General features: G+C 52.7%; 1 protein-coding gene across 1 annotated transcript in view; it reads left to right on the plus strand.

Annotated features, from left to right (window-relative positions):
- Window positions 1-3,635: 3,635 nt before the first annotated feature.
- LOC105186507 (serine/arginine repetitive matrix protein 2) overlaps window positions 3,636-12,464 on the plus strand; it is a 123,811-nt gene continuing 114,982 nt past the window's right edge. The window contains exon 1 of the mRNA XM_019842905.2: window positions 3,636-6,698. Within this exon, the coding sequence (XP_019698464.1) occupies window positions 5,390-6,698 (1,309 nt within the window). The 5' untranslated portion in view covers window positions 3,636-5,389. The remainder of the gene's footprint in view (window positions 6,699-12,464) is intronic.

A 12,464-nucleotide genomic window follows, 5' to 3' on the forward strand; every position in this document is an offset into this window, starting at 1 on the left:
TCTCTCGTGGACTGTCCGCGCGAGTGGCAAGTTCAAAGCTAAGAAAATCGCGCGCACGACGTTCTATCGAGCGCTATCCATTTCACTTATCTATTCAGACTAACTTTCATTGGTATTTATGCAGCTGCGATCAATTACTTTCTAGTAGGCAATAGCCACCATTAATATTTATCAAGCGAGTCAGGGGCGTGAAAAATTCTGTCATCCGTTCGTCGCTACTCGTCTCAGCGCTCCGTTCTCGTCATCGATACCCTGTGAGAAACGTGTTTGATATCTGTGACTGTGCATCGCACAGCGGAAGACAGAATTACAGCCAGATGAACCGTTTTTTACAGCGAGTATCGCTTACAGTGTTGGCGATAATAATCATACAAGTGTATCGCAATTACTGCTTTTTTGTCGAAACAAGTAAATGGGGCCGAAATGACTATAATTTTGGCAACATTAACTATCTTTTCTCTCGGCGTGTAATTTGCAGTTTTCACTGATCTTGCAATTACGCCCGTCGATACTCGACGGACCGTTCGGGCTGACCCAATTGCTCTTAAATTCGGACGGCATGTTCTCGCGTTCCTTGAACTTCGCGACGTCGCGATAATCGGCAATCGATGCCTCGCCTCGAGATTACATTGCGGCGAAGCGGCCTGTTCGGATTTAATTTTGGAAAATGCCGCTTCATCATATCGGCTCGTGCTTCCGAGTCTTCTTTTATCAGAAGGATGCGTCTAATTTCGCTTGCGACGAGATACGCTTAAAACGTAAACGCGATGATAGCCGAAGAATGTTAATAGCCAGCATCATGAATGCTTCGTATGATGGAAGCCGAAGCAAAAGCTTCCCGTCGATCTCTTCTCGGGAGAATATCTGCAATCTTCCTTCGATAAAAACGATACCTTCGAGCGACAACAAATGGACAATTCTAAGTCGGTTTCCACCGCCCCGCCCGCTCAATTTCCGAACGCTCTGTATATTATCTCGCGTCATTCCTTGCGTCACAGCGCGCTCGACGCTCGACTGGAAATTCGACGCGTCTCCATAAAAGTGGAAGACGTGGGACACTGGGAATGCATCGCTCGATGAGAGGTATCTCTCCATTATCTTCGTACGAGGCGGGTAAACGCACGTAAGAAGCGGACGTTTCCACTTCTGGAGCAAGTCACCGATAGTTTTCCCCCCTAACGAGCGAGCGAGCGAGCAAGTGACGGAACAATCGATATATCGCCTCGCGGCGCGCACGTGCTCTTACGCTACGATCTGCCACGATCATTGCCTTAATCGTCGTGTTTCACCGGAGTGGGATTGCAGGGCCGCTCGTCACGAGATACTCGGCTGCGATTTAGCGAAAATTCGCGAGTCGAAAGTTGCAGAGCGCAGGAGACGAGTCGACGAGATACTTTGAGATGAAGAGCTCGGGGCTTCCCCGCTCCCTGTTGCGTCCCGCGGAAATTCGCACGTAACGTCGAGATGCGACCCCGACTGATGTTGCTCATAATTTCTTTTTCTTATTATTCTTATATCATCTATATTTTTTACATTGTATTTTATTTCATATTATATTTTTTATGTTACATTTTACATATTATATTATATATTTATTATATTATATTTTACATTATACTTTTTATATTATCTTATATTATTATTTTATATTCATTATATCATTTATTAATGTATCATTTTTATATTGTATTTTATATTACACTGTTACCGCTTTGTTTAATCTTTCCTACATAACTACATCGATACAGACGTTTCCCCTTGCGGCTATAGTGATGACGAGGAAAATGGAAATTGAATTTTCTCGGCCTAAACATGTGCGTTAACTTGAGAGAGAAAACAAAGCCCGGATATATCGAGAGTTGACTTATTCGCACCACAACTTTAGTCTCACACACGCGTTCACTTCTTCTAGCTCCTAATCGCCAGCACCCAATCCGACCGATTGAGTCGCAAATCGATGTCCTTTGTGCCCGCAGGAGCACCCGGCGTATCCTTTGACACCGGCCACTTCCGATCTCGAGCGGAGGAGGAGAGAATGAGAAGGAAAAGGCGCAGCCGAAGGAAACGAGAAATCGCAAATCGAGAGCGTGCAGCAGCAGGAGCAGCAACATCCGACAGCGTTGTCGCGCGCGTATGCCGGTCGGCGTGAAAGAAACGTCAAAAAGCATCCTGCTAAAAGGAGGTGCACGTGGACGAAGGGCGACGAGCAGGAGGAGGAGGAGGTGGTGGTGGCGGTGGTGGTGGTGGCAGAGAAGAAACGGTGGAGGAATCTTGAGGCGGGCGCGCGTGCAAGAGACGATTTCCGAGCGATTCATCTTCTCGAGTTCGCAGGTGTCCGCGCGCTCGCGTCCTTCACAGGCCTTGTCGCCGGTCGTCCTCTTCGCCCCGCCGGCGAAGTAGCCGCCGGGGCTCGCTTGCCTATTCCGCGATCGTCGTGTTCCGCGACGAGAGAAAGAGAAACGAGCGAAGAAGCGAGGCAAAGGGAGAGGAAGAGAGGAGAGAGCTCGCGTTGCACACACGCCGATGCGATCGGAATAGACCGAAGAGAGTGAGTAGCGGCGAGGTTTACGCGAGAAGAGCGGAACGAACGAGAGGAGGAGAAGGAGGGCAAACGAGAAGAAGAGACGCGACGATAGACGGAAGAGCAGAAGAAATCGGGGGGAGAGAAGAGAGCCGGGAGAAGAGAGAGGAAAAAGGCACCATGGTGTGGGACAGAGACGGGGATAAGACTTAGCGAAGAAGAAGACGAAGAGGAGGAAGAGGAAGAGGAGGAAGGAGAAGAAGAAGAAGAAGAAGAAGAAGAAGAAGGAGAAGAAGAAGAAGAAGAAGAAGAAGAAGAGATCCTACCTTGCAGCTCGTAGAGAGATAGGGAAAGAGAGATAAAAGAAAAAAGAGAGAGAGAGAGAGAGAGAGAGAGAGAGAGAGAGAGAGAGAGTGCGGAAGTGGGGGCAGAAGAAGTGAGACGCGTGGTGGTGGTGATGGTGGTGGTAGTGGTGGTGGAGGAGGTGACGCTGGTGGCGGTGATGGTGATGCTCGTGCTGGTGCTGGCGCGGTAGCGGACGAAGGGCACTCGCGAGCCAAGTTCCAGATCTGTCGCGTGCTGCTTGCGCGACTCTGGAATGGGACGGAAGCGGAACGACACGACGGCGACGACGACGACGACGACGACGTCGACGGGACAACGTGATCGAGACGGGACGGCACGATACCGGACGACGACGACAACCGGGACAACAGTGACGACCGACGACGACGGGCACGACCATTACTACCAGCCGACTCTCTCGAGAGCGGGATGGGATGGATGTTGCTGCGACAGGCCGGTGTGAGTAGAGCGAGCCGAGTCGACCTCAGCACCGTCGTGTGTCCCGTTGGTACAGTGTTGGTGGTTTCACTCTCGGCTGCTGCCACCGCCACCGCCGAGCCGCCGCTGTGGTGCGCGCTGGTGTGCCGCAGCTGCTGCTGCTGCTGCTGCCGCCGCCGCCGTCGTCGATCCGTCCGTCCACCGCCGCCGCTGCCGCCGCCGCCGCCGCCGCCGCCACCGCCACCGTCGCCGCCGCTGTTGCCGCCGCCGCCGCCGCCGCCGTCGCCGCCGCCGCCGCCGCCGCCGCCGCCGTCGCCGCCGCCGCCGCCGCCGCTGCCGCCGCCGCGCCGGTTCGGTCTCTCTACGAGAGCGAATCGAGGAGCGTGCCCGAACCCGAGCCGGGGAAGAGAACCGCGGCACTCGTTCAGTAGTTTCTCGGACGCCGCACAGGCACCATCCGACCCTGCGAGATAACCCTGACGTGTGGTCGCCGCAGGGCTTAACCCCTGTGACCCCCTCGGTGACAATTGACCGCGCATACGCCGAGCGCGCGTGGGACCCGTTCGCGCCGAGACGTGAGATCGTCACGGCGAATTGGCGCACAATCTCCCCCGGGCCCTCCCAAATTCAGGAGGGACGGACGGTCGCGAGAGACGGAGGATTTCCGCGACGAATCCTTCCTTCGGGAACTTTGCCTTCCCTCGAGGAGCACCTGTGCTCGTCGGACCATATCGGACGTACGTGCGCGCGCGCGCGCGCGCGCGCCCGCCCGCGCTCGGCCTCATAGGTCAGTTCCGATCATCCCCCGCCGATCATCGTCTGCCGATTCGTTAGCCAGCGGATTCGCAAAGACTCCTGACAGGGGTCAAGCTCTCGCTTTCGCCGAAACGCTGGGGGCGCATATCACGGACGGTGAAAGGTGGTCGACGACCGATGGAGGGAGGGGGTCCGATGTTCCTTCCGCGAGAGAGGCAAGTGGTGACAGCTGAATCAATGGTGAAGCAGTGGTAGTGTGCGTGACGGGGCAAGCCTGTCTCTGCTTGCTCATCTCTACCGATCTTTCGCGAGCGAGTACCGTGCGCGTGACACTGCGAGCCGATTGGGACGCGAAGTCCCGATCCGTAAAGAGGGAGGGATATCCAGTAAGACGACGAGTCACAGTGGACATCGGGGACCGGGGACTCGTAAAGACGACCTGAGGTAACGCGTGTCTGTTCTCTGGTCTATCAGCAGATAACGGAGGGGAGACCAAGTGGGAGGACAAGGACGAAAACAAGGACGAAACGACCGATCTTCGAAAGTGACCGATAGCGTCAACCTGCCCAACACACCGTCTCCAGCGATAACTGCCCAACGAAGATAAGTAAGATGAGATAAGGAGCGACCGCTCCGATCGCCCCGCTCGACTGATCCTCGCTGCCAGGATCATTCGCAGTGTACCGAGTATCCTCGTGGCGGCACGTCCATCGTCGGCTACCTCTACTCGCGAGATCAATCGGCTCGACTCGATGTCACCCCGTGATCCCGCGAGCCCCATCGTCTCTCGTCTGCGACTGGTCACAGCGACTGGGCCCGGCGGCGATCGGCTGCGTCGGTGCAGCTGAGGTGGGTGCGCGCAACTACAACACCGATGCAACCGGCGGCAACCGCAATAATGCGAGAGTACCGAAAGCGCGACGGTGCATGGACGGTAACAGCGGACCGGCAGCCGCATCCTCCGTTCCCGGCCGACGCCTTCTCGCGACGCCTTTTTCAGAGACGAAAGTGACGGGTGCGAGAGAGAGAGAGAGAGAGAGAGGGCTGTGTGTGTGATGCCGATTGGCGAGGCACGCGAGCTTCGATCACTGTCGTTCGCACGAGTTCTCGACGCCGTCGCTCGACGGCGTCCAAAGATCCAAGCGGAGGAGGAGGCAAGAGAGGAGCGAGGGAGAGAGACAGAGCGACACGGCTGCGGCGATCGATATTATAAATCCACGAGAGAACGGAACGCGGCAGCGGGCAGCATCGGCGACAACGAGGAGGAGGAGGAGGAGGAGGAGGAGGAGGAGGAGGAGGGCAAAGAAAGGAGCGTCGGATGAGACCGTCATGCCCGCTGAGATTGACACGGGCGGGCCTAGGGTGCTGCAGTGTGATTCCCGTGCCGACTGGCCGACGACGCCGATCAACGCGCCGACTTCCGCCGGCCGACGAGCCGAACGCGCGCATTCAAGTTGCCGGAGCGCGAACTCACTCGCCGATCTCGCTGAGGGTTCGCCCGCGAGGTTACTACCGAGGATCCACGGGGGAGGAGCCGAAGCAGTCGGCTGCTCGCCGGCCGACGAGCCGGGATCGACGAGGACCTGGCAAGATCCGCGACCGCGAAAGGTCGAAAGCCGCCGCCGCCGCCGCGGCACCGCCGCCGCCGAGGAAGCCGGGAGCCCGAGCGGAAGGGACGGAGGAGTCCTGGCAGAGAGTCGCGCGTCAACGCCGCCAACACCGACACGCGGAGCAAACGGACTCACGTGTCTGGCACCGGGGGGAGTGTCGCGCGCGCTCGAGAATGTCTCCAAGGACGAGTGTCTCTCGGTCACGCGGAACTCCCGGGAGTCGGGCGCGAGGGGCGCGCGCGGCAAGGTCGAGCGAGCGGAATCGCGGCTACGCGACGAGACGGAACGATCGCCGCTCGCGATAGCAGCGGCCGTCGCGGGGAGCGGCTGTCGCGCGATCGCGAGGCGTCGAAGTCTCCAGGATCGCTCCTGGACGCGGCCGCTGGCCCGCGGCGAGCAGCAGCGTCCCGCGGAAGCTCGCGATTCGATCGCGAGGCCGCGAGGGGAGACGCGCGCCGCGGCAGGAGGTTCTCTTCTCTCTAGTCAGCATTCGCGTTCTCGCGCGAAGGTGAGGTCCTGCGAGGGCGAGGACCGCGCGGAGGCCGACAGCAGTGAGCGAGTCGCCGGGGAGGGCGCGGGCGAGGACGCGCGGACGGACGCGAGTCCGTCGGGGTGTTCGGGGCGCGATGAACGCCTACCAGGGGAGATCCCGAGCGGAGGGCTCCATCAGCGGAGGAGACGCGGACGCGGCGCCGCCGCCGTCCGCTCGTTCCTCCGGCTGGCCTTTCTGCTCCTGCTCGTCGCGCTCGGACGGAGCGGACCGTCCGCTTGGAGTGTGCGTAGTAAGTTCAGTGCGCGACCGCTCGCGAGCTGCGTCAGTGTCTTGGCGATCGGCGCGATAATCGGTGCAGTGAGTGCAGCGCCGGTCGATCCGCTCGACGACGCGGGTATCAGGGCCGAGAGGTCGGCCAACCTCTCCCACATCACCGGCACCTCCAGGAAGATACAGATGTACGTGAAGAACCGGCATCTGCAAATCCTGCCGGACGGCACGGTCAACGGCTCCAACGACGACACCTCCGACTACAGTGAGTACTGCCGCTTTACTTACTCTTCTTCTACTACTACTACTACTACTAGTGTTACCACTACCACTACTACGCTCGCGCATGCTATCGCGCGGTAATCGATCGGATGCGATCCGGAGATCAGCACGGGAGGAGAACACGGCTCTCGGCAGTGCAAAGTCGCGTACGGCTGCGACTCGATCAAGCGGACCGATTTCTACCTTGAGGAAATCAAATTCTCCTTCAGACGGAGGTTTCCTCTGAAATTTGCTTCAACTTGAATACCGATCAGGTATTCTCGGTCTATCCGTCGTGAAAATTGAATCAAGGGTGGGGGGAGGAGCTACCAGCAATGACGACGCGATACTCGCGTATCGCGGAGCAATTGATGAAGCGCGTTCAATTTCATAATTGACTACTCCAGCTTTGCCTCGGCGAGGTCTTACGCAACAGCGAGTGGACGCCAGTGGAAATTTCGTGTTGGAACTTCATTTGGCAGCGGAATACCGGATTACGCGCCGTTACAAAGCGCCGAGCGTTTATTCTCGGCGCGAGTACGTGTCGATTGCGCGCGGCGTCGTCGTCGGGATCACGGGGGCGATTTTCCTTGAGCGAGTCGGATTTAGCGACTCCCTTCATCTTCGGCCAGCTAATAATAACCGCCGGCGTATATTTGGCCCTGGCGATTTCTTAAATTAAATCCTCGCTTCCCCTCTCCTTATCAGCCAAGCGGTGGCGAGTAAGAGGCTCGCCGCCGCCGCCGCCGCCGCCGCCGCTGTCATCGCGTCTAATTACACAGGACTAAAAATGCAATCAACCGAGCGTATCACACCCGTCCGCGGGAACGTCTGCGCGAGAGTCTCTCCCCCGAGCAAAGCCGAATTATTACCGAAAGCAAATCAGCACTTTCCAACGCGTCGCAGTGCCGTTCGCTCGAAGAACGCGAAGAGCGCTTACTCTGTAGAGAAGATACTTGGCGCGCTCGAGCTTCATGACTCATCTATTGCTACTTGCTCGTCTCGTTACACTCTCGCGGCCGATAACTTAAAAATAAACTCTCTTTCGAGAGAGACGTATTACGCCTCTTTCGTTGCTCGAGCCCGAGCTGTCGGCTCATCCGCCACGCGTTAAAGAGCGACGCACACTCGCTCGACACGAAAGCGCGCGCGCGCTCTTTGCGGCCTCTCTCCGGCCGAGCGTCTTTAATCCGGCTCGACACCTGCGATGGATTTTTCGAAAACCGCGCCGGGTCTCGGATCCATCCCGACGATCCGCGGCCGCTTCCGAGAGAGCGACTCGTGCCGCCTCTGCGTGATTAATCGACGTGTAATCGAGCGTTATCCTTGAACCGCGCGCGCCGAGTGCGACGTCGGTTTCACGGTACGCCCGTTGCGCTCTCCGTCCATTCACGATATCTATCCGGTCGATATAAGGAGAGAGAGAGAGAGAGAGAGAGAGGGAGAGAGAGGCCACTCGACATGCCGTCCGACGTCACTCGATTTCATCGACGCGTCCTAATTCGCCGGCGCGCCTTTTTATCGCGCGCGATGACCTTATCCGACGAGGAATGCCGAGGAGATCGCGCGCCCCGCATTTCGACGCTTCGTCGTTCGCGTTCCGAAAATTTCGTAAAACGAGCGCGCCGGCCGATCGATTTCGGCCGTCGCCGCCGCTGCTGCAGCCCCCCGAGCGGCTTGACTATCTGCCAATGCTCCCGCTGCATTATCGACTCGATAAGAGCTGCTCGTTCCAATCAGCGCTGCGTCCTCGGGAATGCAGCCGGAAGAACAGCTTTGTCTTGTCGCGATGTGTAAGATATTTCTCAAGACACGCTTCGTCCGCGGCGATCGAGTGTATCGTTCGCTGCCGAAAGGATCCGGAACGGGACGGAACGAGCGACTCGATCGAAGGGAACTGAAAGAGAGAGAGAGAGAGATAGATAGAGAGAGAGAGAGAGAGAGAGACGAGAGCCGGTCCAAGAATATCGTCTTCGCGCGTAACTAGACCATGCTGACCTTTGCTGAAGCCGCGGTCGTTCGGCTGGCTCGACGGCGATGGGAACTTCGTCTAGGAAGTGCCTAGTCGTATTTGCATTCCCGCTTGTTTGTCGTATACGGCGAAATTGGGTTAAGCGAGAACGACGAGCGTCGTCGAGGAGACGACGTCTGAAGAAGGAAACTTTAGTCAAAGTCCGCTGATGGCGGGCCTTTAACGAACCTGTCACGTGCGACCCATCGTGAGGGCTTGATCGTTCTCCGGCACAACGGAGACGAGAGGAAGTCCGTTACAACGATCCTGTCAGATTTACCTCGCTGGATCACACGTTCGGACAAATTCGGCGGATTCGACGGATCGATTTAATCCCGGTCGCGCGCGCGCGGACTTAACGGTACGCGGACTCTGACGGACTCGCGCGTCTCGCGGATATCGCGAGCTATCCGAGCGAACAACGCGGACGAGACATCCTCGGATTACGGTAAGAACTTCCCGGTACTCCCGCTAAACCGGTATTACAATGTCGAGGTTGGAACGCGTGATCGTTAATCGAGAACGAAATTTACGTCCGCTTCGGCCGTGATAGAGGCTTCTCCCTCTCTCGCTGGGCCGCTCGGAAAAATCGGAAGTGACAGCTCAGTTTCTCGACATCACACGCGTACGCAGAAGCTTGCGCGAAGGGTGCAATTACATTAAAGTAAACGTCCGAATGGCCGGGGACACGTCCCACAGTATCCGACCACTTTGAAAAAAACATTTACTATTTATTTTAACAATAATGAGTGAAAGTAATAATTATTGTAAAAAAAAAACTTCAATATTTGGCGATTAGCTAGTTGGAAAAAAAATATACACAATTTGATATTTTTGTGTTAAAATAAAAATTAATTACATAAGTACGCACTTATGGTTTGCCAACATGATGGTCAGTCGTTGATAAATTCATTGAGAGATAATAACACCTATATTTATATTATTTCTCGTTAGCACATGGTAATTTTCTAATTGTGCGATCAGACATTGGGATAAATTATATCCGAACGAATTGGGGCCTGTTTCAACTGTCCCATCAACTGGTACATTAATGCGCTTCATTACTTGTGTAAAAAATAATAGATATATACATTGGTTTAAATCGTTTTTCTCTACTTGAGGCGATCTTAAGTTTTCGAATAAATGCCAATATTTGTGTCAAAACTCTTCTTAGTGTTATATATTGTATTTTTTATGACGACCTATTTTTACAATTTACGACCTTGTTTTAACAATAATGAATGAAAGTAATAATTATTGTAAAAAAAAGCTCCAATATTTGGCGATTAGCTAGTTGGAAAAAAAAATATACACAATTTGATATTTTTGTGTTAAAATAAAAATTAATTACATAAGCACGCACTTATGGTTTGCCAACATGATGGTCAGTCGTTGATAAATTCATTGAGAGATAATAACACCTATATTTATATTATTTCTCGTTAGCACATGGTAATTTTCTAATTGTGCGATCAGACATTGGGATAAATTATATCCGAACAAATTGGGCCTGTTTCAACTGTCCCATCAACTGGTACATTAATGCGCTTCATTACTTGTGTAAAAAATAATAGATATGTACGTTGGTTTAAATCATTTGTCTCTACTTGAGGCAATCTTAAGTTTTCGAATAAATGCCAATATTTGTGTCAAAACTCTTCTTAGTGTTATATATTGTATTTTTTATGACGACCTATTTTTACGACAATTTACGACCTTATTTTAACAATAATGAATGAAAGTAATAATTATTGTAAAAAAAAGCTCCAATATTTGGCGATTAGCTAGTTGAAAAAAAAAATATACACAATTTGATATTTTTGTGTTAAAATAAAAATTAATTAGATAAATATGCACCTATGATTTAGCAAAATAATGGTCAGTCGTTGATAAATTCATTGAGAGATAACATCTATATTTGTATTATTTCTCGTTAGCACATGGTAATTTTCTAATTGTGCGGCCAGACATTGGGACAAATTATATCCGAACATTGGGCCATAACCTATTTCAATTGTCCGGTCACTGTGGCTAACACTAATGCGCTTCATTACTCGTGTAAATATTTCATTAATAATAGATATATACATTGATTTAAATCATTTTTCTCCACCCAAGGGAATTTTAAGTTTCCGAGTAAGTGCAAATATTTGTATCAAAACTATTCTTAACATTACATATTGTATTTTTTATAACGACTTACGTTTAAACGTCCGGTTACTGGGACATTTACCTTACAGGTGCGCACAAATCGCGCGATAAGCAGATAAGAGAACATGATCGAACGATATCGATCGGCGCGCGACATATCGCGATTGTGACGACAAAAATCCTGCGGAATAATGAAAGCACGCGGACTTGTTGATCCTTCAACGCGTCTTGTCGCGTTGTAGCAATTTATAAGTCGCTATCGCCAAGTATCGCCGCGAATTCCGCCGAACGGAATGCCGACGAGGAAGACGCCCCTACGCGGAACGGGGAACGAACACGATGTCTCTATGCCGGCGCTGCGTTTCGACTTTGGTTATAACGAAGGTGAGCCGATAATTATCAGCGCGATCGCAGTTTGCATAAATCACGCGACCAGCTGCCCTATTTTACATCGCGTTCGTGCGCGGCTCGCCGGGGATATCAATGAACCATCTATTTCCACCGCGCGTCGACCACTGTCGACGCCTAATTGCTTTCTTTTGCGTAATGCGTGCGTGCGCAAAGTGGCCGACCGGCCGCCGACAAGGAAGACGACGACGACGAAGAGGACGAGCAGAACGAATGACGTGCGCGAGTGTCCGCTGGTGCGTTTTCCCCGCACCTCGAAAGCCACCCAAACGTGATGCCGATGACGACGGACGCTCTCTCGGTAATAAGCACGAGTGCTTTAATCCCAGGCTCCCGTAATTGGAGTTAAACATCCCGTGCAATCGCGCGACGTCAGGCTACCGCGGCGGATCAATCATCGAGGAATTCAACCGGTAGAATCTCGTTTCTGGATTCGTCCGTCTTCCTTACGCGCTTCGCCTAAGAATGTTGACGCGCTTGTGGGTCGATAGCATGCACGATCAAACGATCGCCGCCGACCAGCCGCGCGCGCGCGCGCGCGGACGGTTCTCTCTCTCTCTCTCTCTCTCTCTCTCTCTCTCTCTTTCGCTGCTTCTCTTGTTCGCGCACGAGAGCGTTTTCGTCCGCGGACAACATAATCGCCGATATCGACCTGAGAGTGAGTAATAGTTGAGTGCTCGTTTACTTTCATCGGGATAAGAGAAACGTCATGAGGCGCGATCTCGCGAAACGACGAGAATTGGTAGGTAAGGTAATGGCCAGAGCACAATTCAGCCAATCAGAGTTCTTCATTTCTGTCCTGAGGAGGGAAATGAAGAAAACTAATTGGTTTATTCTCTTATGCGTTATGTATTGTGTATTATGCAAAAGCCTATGCTTTTGCCCTAAGCGTCCCAATGGCCGGACACGTCCCAGTATTCGACCACTTTGAAAAAATATATTTACTATTTATTTTAACAATAATGTAAGGAAAACCCCAATATTTGATGATTAGTCGGAAGAAATATATCCAATTTGATTTTACTTTTGTGTTAAAATAAAAATTAATTAAAGAAATATGCACCTGTGATTTGGCAAAATAATTTGGTCAATCGTTAATAAATTTATTAATTATAATATATTATTTCCCGTTACGCACATACTAATTTTCTAATTGCGGTCAGATCAAATATGTATATCGAAACTATTCTTAACATTATA

This window comes from Harpegnathos saltator, unplaced genomic scaffold (assembly GCF_003227715.2).
Source record: "Harpegnathos saltator strain DR-91 unplaced genomic scaffold, Hsal_v8.6 scaffold202, whole genome shotgun sequence".
Classification (NCBI taxonomy): domain Eukaryota; kingdom Metazoa; phylum Arthropoda; class Insecta; order Hymenoptera; family Formicidae; genus Harpegnathos; species Harpegnathos saltator.